At 52.7% G+C, this 18334-nt stretch overlaps 1 protein-coding gene across 11 annotated transcripts in view; it reads left to right on the forward strand.

Annotated features, from left to right (window-relative positions):
- LOC146203930 (protein spitz-like) overlaps positions 1 to 18334 on the forward strand; it is a 147563-nt gene that overhangs the window by 52791 nt on the left and 76438 nt on the right. For 7 of the 11 annotated variants that reach the window (XM_084588994.1, XM_084588996.1, XM_084588997.1 and 4 more), the window contains one exon: positions 8953 to 9114. The exons of the other annotated variants lie outside the window; for them this stretch is intronic. In XM_084588994.1, the coding sequence (XP_084445120.1) occupies positions 8953 to 9114 (162 nt within the window). The remainder of the gene's footprint in view (positions 1 to 8952; positions 9115 to 18334) is intronic. 11 annotated transcript variants of the gene reach the window in all.

The raw sequence follows: 18334 nt of genomic DNA on the forward strand, positions 1-18334 counted from the left end.
CAGCCGCGGCTTATTTGAGGCCGACAAGCTAGGTACGGCCCGTGTCGGCCGCCTTGTCGTCGCATCCGACGTCGTGCGCAGCCGGATCCCGTTTCGTAGGAGAGACGGCATTCCCACGGTTCCCGGCGGCGCGACACGCCGGGGGTGGCGGCGGCCGTCTGGAGACGCATGTGGGCAGCGCGATGGCCTGGCGCGACGGACGGCGGCTGCGCGCCTTTGTCGCTCCCGTCTCTCGGGCGTCGTCGTCGTTTTTCTCTTTGCCGCCGTCTGCGAGGTTTTTTGGTCCGCGGCGTCTGGCGTCCGTCGCTGCTGCTGCAAATAGAGGGGGGGAGGCGACGCCAGACTTCCGAATTCCTCGCGCGTAAGGTGTCCCCCTGACTGGGCCGCCCTTCCGTCTGCCGCGGCTATATCCATCTGCGCGGGGGCGCCGTGCCTCGCGGTCAGCGCTCGGCGGCCGCCTAATTGCCCCGAAGCGATTGCAGGTGGTTTCGCTTCTTCTGGGACGGGTGGCTTCCGATCAATCCACTCGTTTGTCTGGGTTTTCTGTTCACCGGCGTTCTTAGGCTTCGTTAGCCTGATCCAACGAACGAAATGCACTTTCTTCGAAGCGCATGGTTACACAGCCAGTTCAGCACGCGAGAACTCGCTTCCCTTTCCTGCTGTTATTGCTTCACCTTCCGAGCTCTACGGTTGTCCCGTATCCCGTCGAGCTCATCACTCTTCCGGTTGCCCCTTGGGCCCCATGCGTGTTCAGCCGTGCACGGAAGTGACATTGTCTCCGTCCATCGTCGCCACTGGCTTTTTGTTTTCCTGTTTTTTTTTTTCTTCTTTCGTCCACATTTCCCTGCTGCCTCAGCTTCCGGCTCCTGGTATCCTTCCTAGTTATTCGTCGAAAAATGTGAGCTCAGAACAACGAGACTGACCGAAACGACCGTAAGCAGAGGCTATGTCATACCCATGCGTCCTAGAACAGGAGGAGGCAGCGTCTGGACTTCGCGCTGAACGTTCTGCGAGCTTCTCCAGAGTCTTTTGAAGAAGCGCGCGTCATACTCGGTACGCCCGTAGCCTGCATGTCAGATCTCACTGAGGCAAGCGTTCATCTGGACCTTGGATATGTCTGGCTACTATAACCGCCCCACCATTTTATTCCGCAGGGTTGCCCTGGCTGTTCCCTCCTCTCCTTATTTCTATGGAACTTTTATTGTAACGCGCTACTCCGTTTTTTTTTTTTTTTTATAAATGTAAGGTGAAAAGCGGGGCTCCCTTTGAGCAATGCACTGTAATGCATGACCATTGATCAGAACGTTTAAAATCGGAAGTATGTTACTTCGAATGGCAACCAATCGGCACGCTACTACCGGTGGATGGTGAAGAAGTGTTCGCGTCGTGTTGTTATTGAGTAGCTTAGAGAGCAAGAGGTTAAGGCGACGGCATACTTATCGCGGATACTCTTGACAAAATTAATGCTGTTTATAGTTTGTCTAGAGATCCTTTCACAGACCCCACCCTTATTTTCGTTTTGTACATATAGAGCTTTAGCCGGCGTCTTCGTCTTGTTCCTCGCATGGGTTGATTCAGATTGCGCAGGGTGGAACTGCCACAGGGCCTTCAGCCCATTCGAGATTTTTACATCATCAGGCTGACATCAAACCAGAAAATTATTTCTATATGGCTAGCTCTACGAGATGGTGTGCAGTGGCTTGAACTAGGGAACTTATGCGTCTGCACTACAGGACGCCCGACATACATGGGCTATAAGCGGTCTTCACCTCATGGGAGAACGCTGAGCACTAGCCGGCGTCTCCGAGTTCTGCAAAAAGTCCGGTGTCATCCTGGTGGCGGCGTTGTGCCAAGAAACCTCGTCGCGCGTGGATTTCTGGAAGGGAAATGATTGAAAACATGATTTGCAATGTGTAGTAATTGTCGGCGCATGTAGAACTTGCTATCTTTAGGTCGCCAGCCAAGTACGCTACCGACTAGGCCACGCAAGTACGTGCACTTCGCTGAGGCGGATGTGTTTGTTGGCTTAATTGACCTACAGTAACGTCACGGTAATGCGAGGAACTGTCGCCACTGTGTGGGAAGATAAACCGCTGGAGGGAGCCATTAACGCTATTGAGCATTTTTAAACACGGTACCAGAACCGTGATGCGTGTACTTTCGTTCGCGCCTTGAGTCGGCCTGTTCCTACATACAGACTTCTACCGGGCCGTGCGAAGGTTTCGGATCTTCCACGTGCCTTGTCTGTCGCCGTAGGCTGCAGAGGGAGGTGACTCCCTCATGTGGGCTCAGGGGAAGCGTGCACTCGACAGGATCGAGCGGTTCGGAGCGCTACTCAACGGTGCGCCGGCTCGCGTCGCATGAGCGCGCGCTACAAGTCGCGCTTGCGCGCCGGGGCATCTATTTGCGTCCTCACGCGTGCACTGAGACGCGACTACGCGACGCGGCGTCTTCGGTAGCGTCGGCGGCGGAGACGGAAGTGTGCACGCCAGCTCCTCCTCCCGTCGCTCACTTTTCTCTGCTGATCCGGCTGCTTAGGCGGGCGGGAGACTACTTTGTTCGGTGATCAGCCTACTGGATGGTTTTGTTGCCGATGGCAAAAGGTTTCTTGGCGAAACGCGTGTTCTGGGTGCAACATTTTTTTTTTTTTTCTTTTGCGAGCCAACCAGGCGATGTTGATGTCGCGAGCTCGTTTGACCGATCGAGTCATATGGGCTGCGTATGGAAAGCAGAAAAGAGACTCTTCTGCCCTTGGGAGCCTATGCAGGACCTGTGCTACTTGTGGGCAAGGGCGCGCGCGGCAGACAGTCAAGTGACCGGCCATGACCAGGGCTAACAAGTTTTTTTTTTTTTTTTTTTTTTTCATGTTAGCTGAGGAAATGGTGGAGCAGCTGCTTTCAGCTGTGTCATTAGGCTGTGTCATTAGCGGATGCGCCTGAGCGGGAAGGCTACCAAATGCAGGAGGCTGGATGGTTGGCTGATTGCTTTGTGGGGTTTAACGTCCCAAAGCGACTCAGGCTATGAGAGACGCCGTAGTGGAGGACTCCGGAAATTTCGATCACCTGGGGTTCTTTAACGTGCGCCGACATCGCACAGCACACGGACGCCACTCCGTTTGGCCTCCAACGAAACGCAGCCGCCGAGGCTGGGATTCGATCCCGCTTCCTTGGGCACTGTAGTCGAGCGCCGTAACCACTTCGCCACCCCGGCGGGGCACAGGAGGCTGGAGATATTTTGTGTTGCGCTCTATTTGGCTCGATATGGCGAGTGACTATAGGGGTGGTCGTCAGTCAAGTGCGATAACCGCTCGACCAGGTGGGGCGCGCATAAACTGTAGTGAACGAAGTGTCTGTATAGCTGTAAGGTGCTTTTGTTGCGGGTACGGCTGCAGCTGGTGCGTTGAAGCTTCACCGCATGCATTCTCTACCCAATTTGCTTCTTTAACGAGCCTTCGTGTCCTTTATAGCATTCGCAAGTGTAGTGCCCTAATTAATGTTTCGTGCAATCTGGCTGTTCGTATATGCAGCTAATATGGTATATGCCGTTATATGCATGTATATACAATGCGAAAGTTGCCAGCACCAAAAGCATTTCCTGCGATTTTTCGCTGCTTTCTAAGGTTCATTGTGAAGTTTCATCAAATGACATCAGATGAAAGGTCATGAAAATAACTTGTTTAAGCTAGAGTAGTTCGCAGGCGGCACTGCATGATGGATATGTGACCGGGATAGGTGTGCCTATTCGCAACCAACACGCGGTTAAGCGATCGCTCGGGGTAATGCGTTATAATTGGTACGAACGGCGGCCACCTATATAGTTCTTGCTATCGACGTGTCTGGATGGGCGTCCGGACCCATGCGCTGCTTGTCGCGCACACGCCGTGTGAGCAGCGCGTTGCGCTTGTGCGTTGTGACACAGCGCCGCCGCACGTGCGCCTGCGCGCCTCTTGCATCCTTCCTCCCCTTCTTTTTCTCATTCATGCCAGTGAATGAGAGAGTGACGAGCCCTTGAGCGTGCGCTGACAGAGCATGGAGTGAAACTAACCCGGACCAGTCCCGCAGTGCACATGCCAACACGCGGTTAAGCGATCGCTCGGGGTAATGCGTTATAATTGGTACGAACGGCGGCCACCTATATAGTTCTTGCTATGTCACAAAGAACCAGGGATCAATGGTTTGCGAGTACGCGATGCCCCCCCCCCCCCCCCCCCCCCCCATTTTTTTTTTTCCATAGGAAGAATGTGTGGAGAGGAAGTTTGACCCCGAGGGACGCGGAAACTGCATTTGTTTCTATCGCACAGTGTTGGCTGTCTTGCTCACTCCGGCTGTTTCTCGAAAAATTCGAGCGAAGGGACGGATGCGGAGCCGTATATTCAGCGGCCGCTGTGAATTAACGACGGTCTCACCTTTCCGGTTCGCCGGGCTTTCATGCGTTCTGTCGGCGGATTCTCGAAGGGGCGAATGTCGCTTGCCGTCGCGACAACGTCCGTCTCCTCTGTTTTCAGAAGCGGACATTACCCGGAACTAAGTGGACACCGGAAGGCTTCGTACTTGCTGCGTGTAGGCGACACCGCGTCAGGTGTTCCGTGAATATATTTTGTTATTGAAATGGATTTTCCCGGCAGATGGTGCCTTTTCTCTGCGAAATCTATTTGAATACGCCTCGTCTTCCTTTGAAAATGTCGTGCGTCTCGGAATTATTACAGGCGTCGGTTGGGTCGACGTAAGTGGCTGCATTAATCCTCTCCGAGGAGCAGAGGGGAGTGTTTGTTACCCGGGCAGGCAGCTCTGAGATTCGGCGCGGTTGCATGCGTAGCGTGCATACGCGCAATGCTGTAGAGGAAGGTGTGCGAAAAGGCGGGGGTAGGTAAGTCCCCAGCGGATGGAGCGTTCGTCGCTCGCCGATTGCTGCTGCCCGTGCACGCAATGCGGATAGTCAAGCGGGTAATCTCAGTGGTCCTGGTGGTGGCGCATGTGCACCATGAGTGCACACGTATTCCTTCCTGGCTCTTCCGCTACGCCTTTGTTTATGTTCTTCTCCCCGGCGCGATCGCCTCTGCCCCAATATGGTCGTCGCGTGTGCCGGTGCGCGAGACAGGATGTACGCGCCGCGCCGTTCATGAAACCGCGCACGCAGCCGCGGTAGGTGTGGTGTGTCGCCCGGCGATGGGCGAAGGGGCTGAGACGTCCGCCGGGTGCGCGCCGCTTCCCCCTCCTCCGTCTCTGTGTGTCGCTGTGTCACCGGGCCGCGCATCCTGCGATAGCGGAGCTCCGCAGTGACGAACCGGCGTCCTGACTTGTGCACTGCGGCAGACGAGTTGGCGCGGGCTGTCGTGGGAAAGTATTAAGACTAGATCATGCCTTGAGACGTGCGTGGAACGTGCGGTAGTCCCGATCACTCATGTGTGTCGCTCACCTCGTTTGAATTTGAACAAATAATGGGGACACACACCCTTCCGCTCACTTCAGGGGAAAAAAAAAAAAGGGGGGGGGGGGGGCATCGTTCATTACGAACTTTTGGGGAAAGGATACATCGGTGCCCCGGTGTTGTGAGCCGGTGTGGTGTGGCTTGCATGGGCCCTTCTGCTGCAATTGCAGTGAATAAATTAGCCTGCAGGCGCGTTCGATGGTAGTGCGTTTTCTTCTGAACACGTTGTCGCGTTCGTCTCGTTTCTTTCTGGAGGTCGTTGTTCTGGTTGCCGTTTCTTACGGCACCAGCGGACTTGGCCGCGTTTTGTGAGCTGCCTGTGTCTGGCGTGGTACGGAGGGAAATACGTCGCTGCGTGACGCGGCCGGAAGTTCAACTTGCGCGCGTGTGGCGTCGGGCCCCCACCCGACCTGTGCAGGTAGCGGGTGGCGGCGCCCCTTGTCGCTGTGACTCAGCGATTACACCTCGGCATCCGCGTCCCGTTGACCGTCTATTTTTTCCTTTCTGCTCATCCTGTGCGCGGTGGCCTCTTTTGTTTATCTGGAATTTGACCTTGCTGACACGACCGCCGCGGCGAGCGTAGCCAGGATTGTACAGCAGTCATGATTTTTATTGCCAAAGCAATACTACGCCAGATCTAACCGCTTGTCGCTGTGTGTCCGGGTCCTTCGAGCCGGCGTTGCGCCTAACAGACGAAGAACGCTCGGTCACCCGCAGCTAATGCTTTCTCTCCATATTCGGTTGAGTAGCGTTGAACCCTTCTAATTTTTAATAATATCGCGCGAGCGCCGACCAAACTGTTGGTGAACGCGTTATAATGGCGACAAGCGTGTAACACGCGCATGCGCACGAAGGTAGAGCGTCGTCTGCTAGGTTGTTCCAATCGCAGAGACGCGTCCTGCCACAATAGCTGTTCGGAAAAAAAAAAAAAAAAAAAAAAAAAAAATGTCAGGCAGTGGAGCACACGTTCTTTGCTGCCTCTTTTATCGTGTTCCCGCCTAAAAGGTCATAAATCATAAGGTTCGCATTCTAGGCCAAGTTTTTCGAGTACTGGTGTATTTGATTTCTTTTTTTTTTCTTAACTCTATTCTGTCAGCGTGGCCTGCCAAAAAAAAAAAAGAAAAAAAAAATATGGGGACAATCGCGTTTTTCACATCTTATTCTTACGCATGCGCTTTATTGTCTGTAGGGTATTCGCTAATAGATATTGTGGGCGTGTGTCCTCGTGATCGGAAGAGCTTAGCAGATGATGCTATCTCTAGCTCGACTACTGTTCCCAAGGGTGCGGGATCGAATCCCGGCCTCGGCGGCTGCTTTTCGATGGAGGCGAAAAGCAAGGCGCCCGTGTGCTGTGCGATGTCAGTGCACGTTAAATAACCCCAGGTGGTCGGAATTTCCGGAGTCCTCCAATTACGGCGTCCCTCATAGCCTGAGTTGCTTTGGGACGTTAAACCCTACAATCCCCGAAGCCCTATCTCTAGCCGTGTTGCACGCTTATCGCCGTTATAAGGCGCCGACTGGCAGGTTGGTCGGCGCTCGCGCTATACTAGAAATCATGACGGCTGTAAAGTGGAAGAGTAACGGATTTAGTACTACTACTCACCGTTACCATAGTATTCCGTGTAGCGCGTTTATTGGGCGACCGTGGTAAAGTCGAGACTGAAATCGACGGCGGAGCTAACGTCCGCTGAAAACTAGCATTGGCTGTTTTTTTTTTTTTTTTTTTTTTTTTCGGATGCATTTTTTTCTCCCTCTCCTTTACTTCCTCCTCTGTCATTTTTAGCTTAGCCCTGAAGAGGGAAGCCCGATTGTTGTGGTCTGGTGGTGGTAGTAGTAGATTAATAAAATTACAATAAAAAGGAATGAAATGAATGGTGCCGGCCGCTGCAGTTAGAAAAAGCTACAGAGAGGGGATAGCGAGGAGAAGTACAGAGGAGAGCGATGACCAGTAATAACATTTATACATCATTTACAAAACACAAAATGTGAACTAGTTCGCGTCGCTCGTGCGCAAGTGTCCAAGTACTGTCCAAAAATGACTGCGCGAGCGGCCACTGCAGTTATTAACATAATATTTTAAAATAGTACCTGTCGCAGGCTGATCGCACGCGCGACACATTGCACCAGCTGCCTTACTTTGTCACCTTGCTTCTACTCTACAGAAACGTTTTCGTGCGTTTCCGATTCGCTTCCGACTCGTTTCATATTGATCCAGCTACCGCGCATGGCACCTAAGGTCGGCCTTGACGTGCTTGATTACCAACCGGGTAGGAATAAAAAATCACGGCGCCACTAGCGGCAGAAAGCAGGCCAGCACGACCGTAGATTGAAAACGATTGCTTTCGGAGTTCCCGCCTCATTTTAAAAATTCTTTTCTTTTTTTTTTCTTGTGCATCACGCCTTCTGAACCAGTGCGGTAACTATTTGCCAAGCGCCCGCTTGGTAGGAATAGTAATGCCCCGAATGCGATACACCGTAAAGGGGAAAAATACCGCTGAACGGGGAATAGAATCGCGGAGCTCTCGGCCGGGAGCTAGACTGGTTGCTATTACGGTCTGTGGTGGTCTGAAGGCATGCGAAAATTGCTAGTTGCAGGGCCAGTGGCTGTGGATGGTATGATTGGCAATAGACCACGGAATCGCAGGCGAGTATTGCGTGGCTCGGAACTGGTAAGTGCAAGCGCACTCGCAGCGTCTTCTCATTATATAGACTATATATAGTCTATCTTGTCGCTGTCTTCCGCTACGCCACGTGTCGATGGCGCTTTGTGTGTGCTTTTAGAATCGCCTCGATGTCCGGCGGAAGGGACAGTTTCCGTTCTCGTGAACAAGCTGAGACAAGAGCGGCGGCGGATGCTGTGTACTAGAAGGGCGCTGGAGATAGCTTCTTGCGGGCCATATTCTCCTTCCGGAGTGATCTCCATCTTTTCCGCAGACGTATACGCCGGCCGCGTCTTTATTAACATTATTATTAGTATTTTTTTTTTAAATATGTGATGGGCCCGCTGTTCTTGCGTTGTAACTGAATACATAACGCTGGGGGCGGTTCATGGGCATTTAGTTGCTGCCACGGGGCGCAGAAACAATGCACCGGCTCTTCTGATGCGGTGCCCTCTGGCGCAACGTACTGCGTGCCGCTGCAGCGTGCGCTCGCTGTCCGACAGCTTGTACGGTCGCGCAGTTCGTGTGCCAACTCGTGGTGCGCTTTGAGGCGAAAGCCGTTCCTTTTATCCGCGTATACCCTGCTCTTGTGTTGCGCAAGCTGTGCGTTGGCTCGCTGGTTGCGTGTCGTTTTTCCGGCTCCTCGTGTTCGCTGCTGCTCGGCGTTGCTCACTGCCTCTCGAACGCCTAGGAGACGCCGAAATAGTGCCTCTTGGCTTATGGCGTTCGAAGAGAGGACCACTTTGAACGGCCTTTGTGCTGCCGGCCCGCAAGAAAGGATAAACTGGCAACTGAAGTTTAGCGCGCGTTTTGCTGGCCTAGCGTTCAGCAGTGGCACAGTTTTTTTTTTGTTTGTTTGTTTCAGGGTTGGTGCTTCCTCGTTGGTGTCACTTTGAAAACATCCCGCTTATTCGCATTCCTTGGAAGAGAGCAAAAGGCTGCTCCGTTTCACAAGCTGTTCGGAACACTACGAAAGGCAAGGGGGACCTGTGGGCCAATCAAGAATTGCGCCTTGTTGCCGACACAGGTGGGTAGGAGCACAGCCATGTAGTGGGCGCCATCCTCGCAATTCTTTTGGCGCAAAAAGAAAAGGAAAATGGCATAAAACATGGAGACTTCCTCGCCTTTTCTTCGCGCTAGAATAAACTTAGAGGTCGCTGCAGAAACAATTGGGAGAATGCGAAAGCATTAGCGTTGGCGCGACTTTGGTGGCTCGGTCTTAGTTGGTGCCTTTCTACAGCTACTTACACACAGGACATGACTCGGCACTTTTTCGGTCTCGTGAATTACATGATTCGACGCATTCGTGTCACATGACTAATAGTTCGTGACTCGTTTATGATATAGCACGTGCTCGGCACTTTTTTGTCTCGTGACTCATGAATTACTTGATTCCACGCATTCGTGTTACATGGTGAATATCTCATGACTCGTTTCTGATGTAGCAATCCTTACACCATGACTTACAACTCTCATCCGGTCATTGACTGGTGACGTCACATGGTGATGACGTTATGAGGAGTTAACTTCCGGCGCCAACATAGCCCACTAATAATTAATGCTAGTAATTAATAACTGGCAATGGACCAACTAGCCCCATAATGCATATTACTGGGCGCCATCCGTCGGAGTTGCAGTGGATAGACATGCAGCAGGTGGCGCCGTCAGTGTTTCGCCGCTCTCGCAATAACCTGGCAGGATGACCACGCACACTACCAGCTGTGGCATGATTCTGGAGCGGCGCGTGGTGGTGCTCCGCAGCACCGCTTCGCCATCTTCGTACTGCGTAGCCAACACCGTGGAATGCGCTGCGGCGACGTGTTCGCAGCTTTTTGCTGTCAATACAGGTTGGGCTGCTGCGCCATCGCAATCCGATATAAGAAACCACTGTGGTGAGCGATGATGTCTGTCGCACGTCTTGCCGCGTGCCTGACTGTCACCATCATACCTGCGCACCCCATACGTCAGAACAGGCGCCTAGGCGATAAAGTACCAGCAAATGAAGATGCGAGCGCGGATGTGAGTCGAGTCACGGGGTGTCCTCTCCCAACTTAACTCTCGAAGTCGTACGCGCGCAGAATCATTGGCTGATTCTTTATCACTCATCCCTTCGTCGTGACTTTCGCCGATGGGAGAGAAGGTCATGCAACGGCCTTGTTAGAATCTCGGTGGTGACGGCCTGGCTGCTCGCCAAGCCGCGACCATGACGAAGCGGTCATGGTCACGAGAGGAATGCTCGAGCTAGCTCTGGGCTTGTACATAATAATACGCGCATATTGTAACGTTTGTAATCGAAGTGGTGAATTATTTGGTGCGTGCATATACTGTCCGGGACTAATTCGCCGTCGCTGTATTCGTTTCGTACCGGTGCAAAAGCGGCGTTGTTGGTGAGCGACCGGGTTTGACTGTATTATAGCTATTGGTAAAAACGAAAGAGGCAGACACGTATTCACCCCCCCCCCCCCCCCCCGTACACGGGTGGGGCACCGTTGCTCGCTCCTGACTGTGCAAAGCTAGCCTGCAGAGCCACCGCGCGCGCAGTCTGCCAGGCAAGAAAAGGCTCCATCCTCCTTGGAGTGAAATTCACGCGAGCGTTTCAGTGCACATCTTGGACATTAAAATTGTAGTACATCATGATGTGTGTAGTGAAAGCTCGCTATAGCTTTTCTTCTGCAACTTGAGCAAGTAATGCGCTCGATGGAGCCATAAACAAATGAAAGGATTGACGAACCGAGAGTACGGTCGCGTGAGTCGTAGAGTGGCGATCACTATGAAGGTGATCGCTCGAGCGACGACCGAGGCAAGGAGCAGCGCCACGTTACGTCATCACCCTCCGTGGCAAGGGGAACATCAGAGTAGCTTCCCTCTCTCTTTTCGCTGTTCCTTGAGCTGCTGTCACTCCCTTCTAGCAAGTCCCATTTTTTTTTCTTTTTTTTTTCTTTTTTTTTTTTTTACGCGTCATCAGATACGCACGTGTCGTAATCTTGTGAGGACGCCCGGTGACATTTTTTTTTTTTCGCATGCATTACTAGTCCGGCGCATGTGGGCCGTAGAAACAGTGACAGTGTTATCACAACCTGTGAGGGCAGAAAACCTCCCCTGCTATATCGGCAAAAATGAAAATAAATGATATACAATGCAGATATACCGAAGCCCAGAGAACAAACACAGGAAAAAGGTGACGAGGTAGTCATAGGGGTGACGGCTGTAGCCCGGAAGAGCCTACGAGGGAAAGAAGACAACGCAGTCTTTATCGTTGCAGTTCCGATATCGGCGGCATGGTCGACGCTCGCGCGATCACCTTCATATTGATCGCGACTGTACTTCGTCGACCGCCCGGGAAGCCCATGAAGCGATACCAACCAGTGAAACTGGAAAACGTGTCGAGGTTTTGAACTTCATGTCTGTATCAAAGTTCATTAATATTTGAGGGGAGATCCCGAGGCGTCCTGCATGGCGCCCTGTATGTCTCGTACTCTGTTGTTGTTCTGACATTCGTATTCCTGTCTTATGTGCACCTTTGAGGTGAGAAAACGGTTTCAACGGGTGTCATTCTTGCCAAGTATAGCCTGTAAGCGACGTACGCTGTTTTCGTGTCCACCTCCAGCTGCTTGATGCTCTGCTGCCGAACTGGCGCCGCAGTAAACGAAGTAAGCTTCTGAGCTATGTGCACAGCCCGGCAGACAGTCTGCGTGACGAAAAGTGCACGCGCAGACGGACGTCGCCGAATGTAACGGAACGGCGTACACGTGCATGCAATTGCGACACGACGGTGCTGCGTAATATGAACGCAACAACCCCCGTGGTGAACAAAGAATTCGCGGAGACACAAAGGAAAAGCCCTTCCTCGGCGAGTAGGGGACAGCGCGACGGCCGCGTGTACGCACGCGTGCAGCGCCCGCGGCCAGGTGACGTAAATGGTGTCAGGGTCGTGACGACGCCGACCCGCGGCCGTGCCTCCACGGGCTTCCTCTCGGGGCGCGCGCCCCCGTCGGTAGAAGTTAGGTGCACCGCCCAGCCGCACTCCGTTTCTATCGGTCAGAAGCCCGTTTCACATGGTGCGACGCGCACGACAAAATTCGGCCCCGTGGCACTGTCGTTGCGACGGCAATCGCAGCAGCCCGTTTCACATGCTTGACAGCGCCCTGCGATTTCTGTCGGTGCGGCGCGAGCGGCCGATGATTCTGAAGAAATTATGTCCAAAAAATAAATGTCAAATATGATGTATTCTATTTTATTGTGCGATATCTTTTAATTTATATGCAACCTACATTTAGGCAAAAAAACTATTTTTGAAACTTTCGTCGGCTTCGACAGCTTCCGCTCCGTCGTTTCCTGCGACGTATGCCTCGGAATTGTATTGGCTGACCCCGTCGCAGCGGTTGTACCGGCCGTGCGGCAATGCGACCAACTGGTTGGAAGCCCGTCGCAGTGGCTCTGCGACGAGAGCGGCGAGCATTTTTGTCGCATTGCGGCTTAAATCGCACTCTGCTGCGGCAAGAATCGCATCGTGTGAAACGGGCTTTAGGCGCCGCCCGTCTGCGACAGTGCGCGCCGAAGAGAGAACCGCCTTTCGAGCGCCCGACACTGCTGCGGTGTTGCGGGGACGTGCTGGCTGACAAACGTTCTGCCTCCTCCACTGTACGGAAATTCAGGACGCCGCCCGGAGAGCGCATCATGGCGAGTGGCTGCGCTCGCGACGGAGAACGAGGTTAGCGAGAAAATCGGCATGCACGGCGATTCCGACTCGTCACCACGCGTAGCAGGTTTCCTGGCATAGCGAGGGCGCAGTCGTGCAAATGACGCACCAGCGCAGGAATCGCGCCGCTCTGGCGACGAACGACTTCCGTGAGCGACCCCGTGCGGAGGCTGTGGCCATCCCACATTTCGTCCCTTCCGCTACATCAGCGCAGCGAGTTGGGGACATTTCGACGAGTGGGTTTTCGCGCTGGGGCCAGGTTCGTATGCGTGCCCCGGGCTTGACAAGCACATGCGAGTTGCCCTGGGTGTACTTGAACGGTGTTCGGAGCTCTGTGCCGCGAGTGGAAGCTGCGTCGTTCACAAACGCAGTCTTGTTCAGAAGTTCAAAAGCCAAAGGATTTTTGTCTCAGCCGCAATATGCAGCTGTGATATAGTTTCTTGCTATGACAAAAAACCATTTCGCAGCATATTTGCTGTCCCGGGTCCAATTTGCGGCTTAGACGAAAAATCATTTGCGTTCAGGACGTTTGACCTAGACTGCATGCATGTCAATAGAGGCGACGCAAAGAACGTAGAAGCCTGGTAGGACAAATTGGACGGTTAATTAGGGCCTTTCGTAGCCTCTGCGTAGCTGGTTATCGCCTTAGTAACGCTTTTCGTTGAGCGGACGGAAGCATATATGCTGAGCAATGAGCAGCAGCACAGTAGCACGCCAAGCGAGGGAGTGCATGAGCTGCCGCTGGAACGATCACCGTTCTCCGAGAGCAGTATGTCACGTGGCCACACTTGTTTTCTCACCATGATCCGCGTGCTGGCTGGTAACAGCTTGACAGCGTGACTGACGTGTCCGTTAACGATACACTAACCTCCATTGGCTCAGCGCATCTCGGCTGACAGGACGCTGAAGTTGAGAGCACGTCCTCAGGGGTAACCCGAGGTACCGCCATCCACTAGATGTGACTGCGCGGAGTTAGCCGAGCACAGACGCTTTGCAGCTGCCATTTTCGCTGTCGGCCAGGCAAAGGAAAAAAAAAAAATAATAAATACGTCCACTGGAAACCGTCATAAGTCTGTTAACGCTGGCGGCTTCGTTCAGACCTGTCGCACACCATAAAGTGATCCAGAGGGTGACGGCAGGGTGCAGGGACGAACGTAGATGCACAGAGATGCCTCCGTTTCGCAGCATGTTGACCGGTCGACAAGAACAGTGATCTCGGCCTGTGAGGATGACGAGCGCATGATTGTGTGGCGACCTTCCCGTAATAACTGAAATTCGCGAATTGACTTTTTATTCGCTGCAGTTAGTATGCGTGTTTGTATTGAAAACTTGTCGGCAGTGGCAAGCGTATAAGCGTTCACCCCCAAACTGTGAAATTACGCATGGGAAAACCGCGGCATTTGGCACGACGCTGAGTAACGTTTCGTTCTTCGCCTGCGAAACCGACGAATCACTCTGCAGACATGAATAAGCCGTCTCTTAAGCGATTGGTTTACCTGAAAAAAAAAAAAAAAAAAAGAAAGAAAAAAAAACCGTTATCGTCGCTGGCTGAACTCCGCCAAACCACCGCGAGTAGCTTCTTCCCGAGTACCGCGGGCTTGAAAGCGTCATTATACGAATATACGGATTGAGCCCAACATTTCTGAGTGCCTATGTCTGGATGCATGCAAGACATGCAGAACAATACTCGAATGAGTGCAAGTTTAGAATATAAATATGCGTGATAACTGCGGCAAATAAAAAGTGAATGAATTATGCTTAGCTACTGAGCTTGCGATGACAGAAATGAGTAGTTTGTGTCTGCCTTGCCGCATAACCCATTTGCACAAACGACTTATGTGTATACCGCTCTTCCTACTTACAACTTGTGCACTTGCTCCCGGGACAGAGGAGAGCTTTCTATACAGCTTCCATCCACGTTTAAGTTCGTGGCTCATCTGTTCTCACTGCATCTCCTGCTCGTTCAGTTTGCAATAACTCCATGGGAATCGCTGTGTTCGAAAAAGTGCACGTTAAGTTCAGGAGGAGCAGACTGCGAATGAGATCGAGGAACATTAAGTGATGACTGTTAACTGCCGCCGATTTTCAGACATCGCATGGACCGAGCTGCTTCAGTAGTGTGTTAGCGACCTTGGTTTACGGGCTCGCGCGATGATTACGCGGTCGACGTCGCGGCCGTGGTCATTGCATTAGCTTAGTGTTGTAATATTGCATCAGAAACCTCCTTTATAGGGCTCGAACGTCATCAGATCTTATCTGCACTGCCAGCCCACCGCAGTATTTGTTGCTCTTAACGGAGCAACTCAACGGCGTCGCGATATCCCCGAGAACGTGCAGGGAGCGAGGTGCAAAGCGTTTTGGGTGGTGCTTCTTCTTCTTTGCACCATTGCGTGCGCCGCACTTCCTACACCTGTCTTGCCGGTGACTTCATGATGTAGGGCCTCCATATTTCCGGGTGTCGGGATCATTATTTTTTTTAAGAAGGCAGGAGAGAGCGCACGGCGTACTGGTAAAGAATAAGGGATGCCTTGTATTCCCGAGGACAGGAGGCCTCGATGGCTGGCGAGAGACCTGCGGTGCGATTAACCGGCCAACGACACTAGCCTTGTGCACACTGATGAGCCGGTTGTGTGCGCAGCTGATAGGAACGCGCCGATTCGCTCTCTCTCTGCGCTTGACCGAGGTTTTTAATTTTTTTTTTTTGCGTCGGCAGTCTGCCTGCTACGAAATGCTCTCATTTGCTATCCTACCCTACCTCTTAATTGCGAAGAACTGTAGTGCGACTAAAATTTCTTTTCGCCATGTACGGCAAGTCGCTTGAATTTAATAGACGGATATGTATTCAACCTTACCTGCTACGCGCACCTAGACACCGACACGCTCAGAATTTGTTTCCTTTCCGTGCACGAGTTAAACTTGTTTAAAAATTCTTTCTTTCCTCGTGCAGTCATTCAGTGGAATGATCTGCCCTCGAAAATTTTCGCTGCTTATAATTTTGAGCACGCACTAAAGACGTATTTTGCAAAGTAACCTTCAATGTTTTTGTTTCCTTCTTTTTCATGTTATTTTGGTCAGTAATCTTCAATGCTGTTTTTTTTTTTATCTGTTTTACTCGCTTTTCGATGGGGGCGAAAAACAAGGCGCCCGTGCGCTGTGCGATATCAGTGCACGTTATAAAATCCAGGTGGTCGAAATTTCCGGAGCCCTCGACTACGGCGTCTCGCATAGCCCGAATCGCTTTGAAACGTTAAACACCGGAAACAAACAACGGTCGCTATGAGTACTGATGAATAGACTGCTTCTGTATAAGCAAGCTTGACTGCGGCGCTTGCTTCCGGTGCGGCGTGACGGTGTAGTCCAATCAGTTGACCGAATATTAAGACCGCCCTCTCCCTCCGTGGTGGCCGTACACGTCGTCAGTGGAGGCTGCTCCTTCAATCGGCGCCGTCATCGGCCGCATTTGGATGGCGGAAAAGCCGCACCTCGCTGTGCCCGCGCTAGGAAACGGAAGAGAGCGGCGGCACTTCCTTCCCGCGCATTGAGTTGCCGCTTCCTTCCGGAAGGGCAAGCGCTAAAGAGAGCTGCTTGTGTCGGAGGTGTCGCGTGCCGCGTCGGTCCGGACATTAGAGAGACCGGCGCATCTCGAGCCACTTCCCTGCCTGAGGAGCGAAGAGCATTTGAGGAAAAAAGAGCTAGCTTAGCTGCCTCGGAAGGAACCTGTCAGATTCCTTCCATCGTTTCTTGCGGTTCAGCGCCGCAGCCGGAGTGGGCGCGCAGGCTGGTGTCATCTTCGCTGTATTCTGCCAAAATGCGAAACTTGGTCTTCGATGGCTTGTCTCGATTTGCCTCCGTATTACGTGGGCCACATTGAGTTTCTGCTCTCTGCAGTGGCAACTTATTCAGTTAAACGTTGACTTTTAGCGTGGTATCTCGGCGTGCCCCAATTAAGCGACAATTTACATAGCTAACCGACATCCTCTGGTTCCGATGTCAGCAAGGGTGCACGCCGCGGTCGCCGAACTTAGCTGCAAGCATACCGAGGGACATGACTCTTCGCCCTAGCGCGGTTGTTACCCTGAAGGGGCAAGGTGCTCAGTGCTGCTTCATCATCGGGCCACCACGCACGCCTGCGCAAATGGCAAAGGGAGCGAACAACCTTAACGCGCAAATCGTTTCGCGCACTTATCCACCTGAAGCATCGGCGCGCGCATATCCCCACGGTGAGACTCGATAAGCAAATGGCTCTTTTTTTTCGACTCCGATCGTTTTCCTCGGGAGAGGGCACGAACGGCTCTGAGGAGTGCTTTGTGCAACACTGGCTGCTTTGTGATCCGCCGAAGTCGTCTGAGCATCCCTTCGTGACGCGCGTATGCGGAGAATCTGCGGTCAGGTCTTGGCATGTGCAGGGTGAACTCGCAGTCGTAGCCGCCGGGACAGATGCGCAGTGCAAGTGTTGACGCATGCGTCGCCCTTCTCGAAATTAGTCTGGAAGCAACGCTCGTGACACGGGTCGACTAAATACTGTTCCAGCGAATTTAGGGTCACCTCAAGACCGTGCTCCGTACTGCAGTGTTCTGGTGTCCATGGCGCTCCCCAAGTGATAGCTTAGAGGAGAAAAAGAAATAGGCGAGGACGTTATGCGGCGTGGCCCCTTCCGCGTTCTCGTGTCGGTACTTTGTGCGCCACCAGTTCAATCCCTTAAAGCTTTCCTGAATATGTCGGTTGATGCGCCTGCTGGCCTGCATTTTTTTTTTTTTTTTTTTTTTTTTTACACGGGCTGTGCCGCACATTCAGTCTTGCTGACGCAGTTACTCGAAGCGCCTCCGTGTTGCGTAGTAAGCTCAGCTGAACGCAATTTTCCGTAGGTCTGTTACTGAAATGTTCTAAACTGCGCAGGAGCACCTCTGCAGGAACGGGGCACCGAACGCAGTTGAACGCGAGGGCTGCAGCCTGCTTTTTGGGCGCATGGTCAGTGGAAGCTGGGACGAGAACAGCTTGAATGTCATTCTGCCAAACTGCACTAACGCTGTAATGAAACTCGCTGATAAGGTCGAATCAAGCAGCTAACCTGGAAGTTCCATTTCACGTGCGCGGCAGCCTTTCTTCCTGCGTCTCGTCGAAGAGGGGGGGGGGGGGGGGGGGGGGGGGGAGTCGTTTGCGGCTCATTTTGGCCTTTCACCGCGGGCCCCGTTGCGACCACGAAAGGCCTCGCGCAAGTAGCCCACTAGCTCTCACGCGCAGGCGTCGAGTAGCCGCCGCGGCGAAAGCAGTTCCCTTTGTGCTGCGTTGTGCGATTGTGGAGCGGCGGGGGTTGCGGCCGTTTGCGGTGTTGCTTTCATCCGAACGATGGCCCGGTTGCTATTTTTTTTTTTTCGGCGGAGAAGGGCATGAGGAAGTGCGTCATAAAAGCGTGCTTGTAAGTTCGACCTCTGCCTTAACGACAGATGAGAAGCGATGGGAGTCATGACGGCATGAGCGATTTGACGCTTTGTGTTCAATAAGGTGCAAGAGAAAGCAACAAATGCTCTTGTTTGGCCCTCGTTTGAAG

Source organism: Amblyomma maculatum, chromosome 1 (assembly GCF_055883805.1).
Source record: "Amblyomma maculatum isolate TAMU_Amacu chromosome 1, ASM5588380v1, whole genome shotgun sequence".
Taxonomy (NCBI): Eukaryota; Metazoa; Arthropoda; class Arachnida; order Ixodida; family Ixodidae; genus Amblyomma; species Amblyomma maculatum.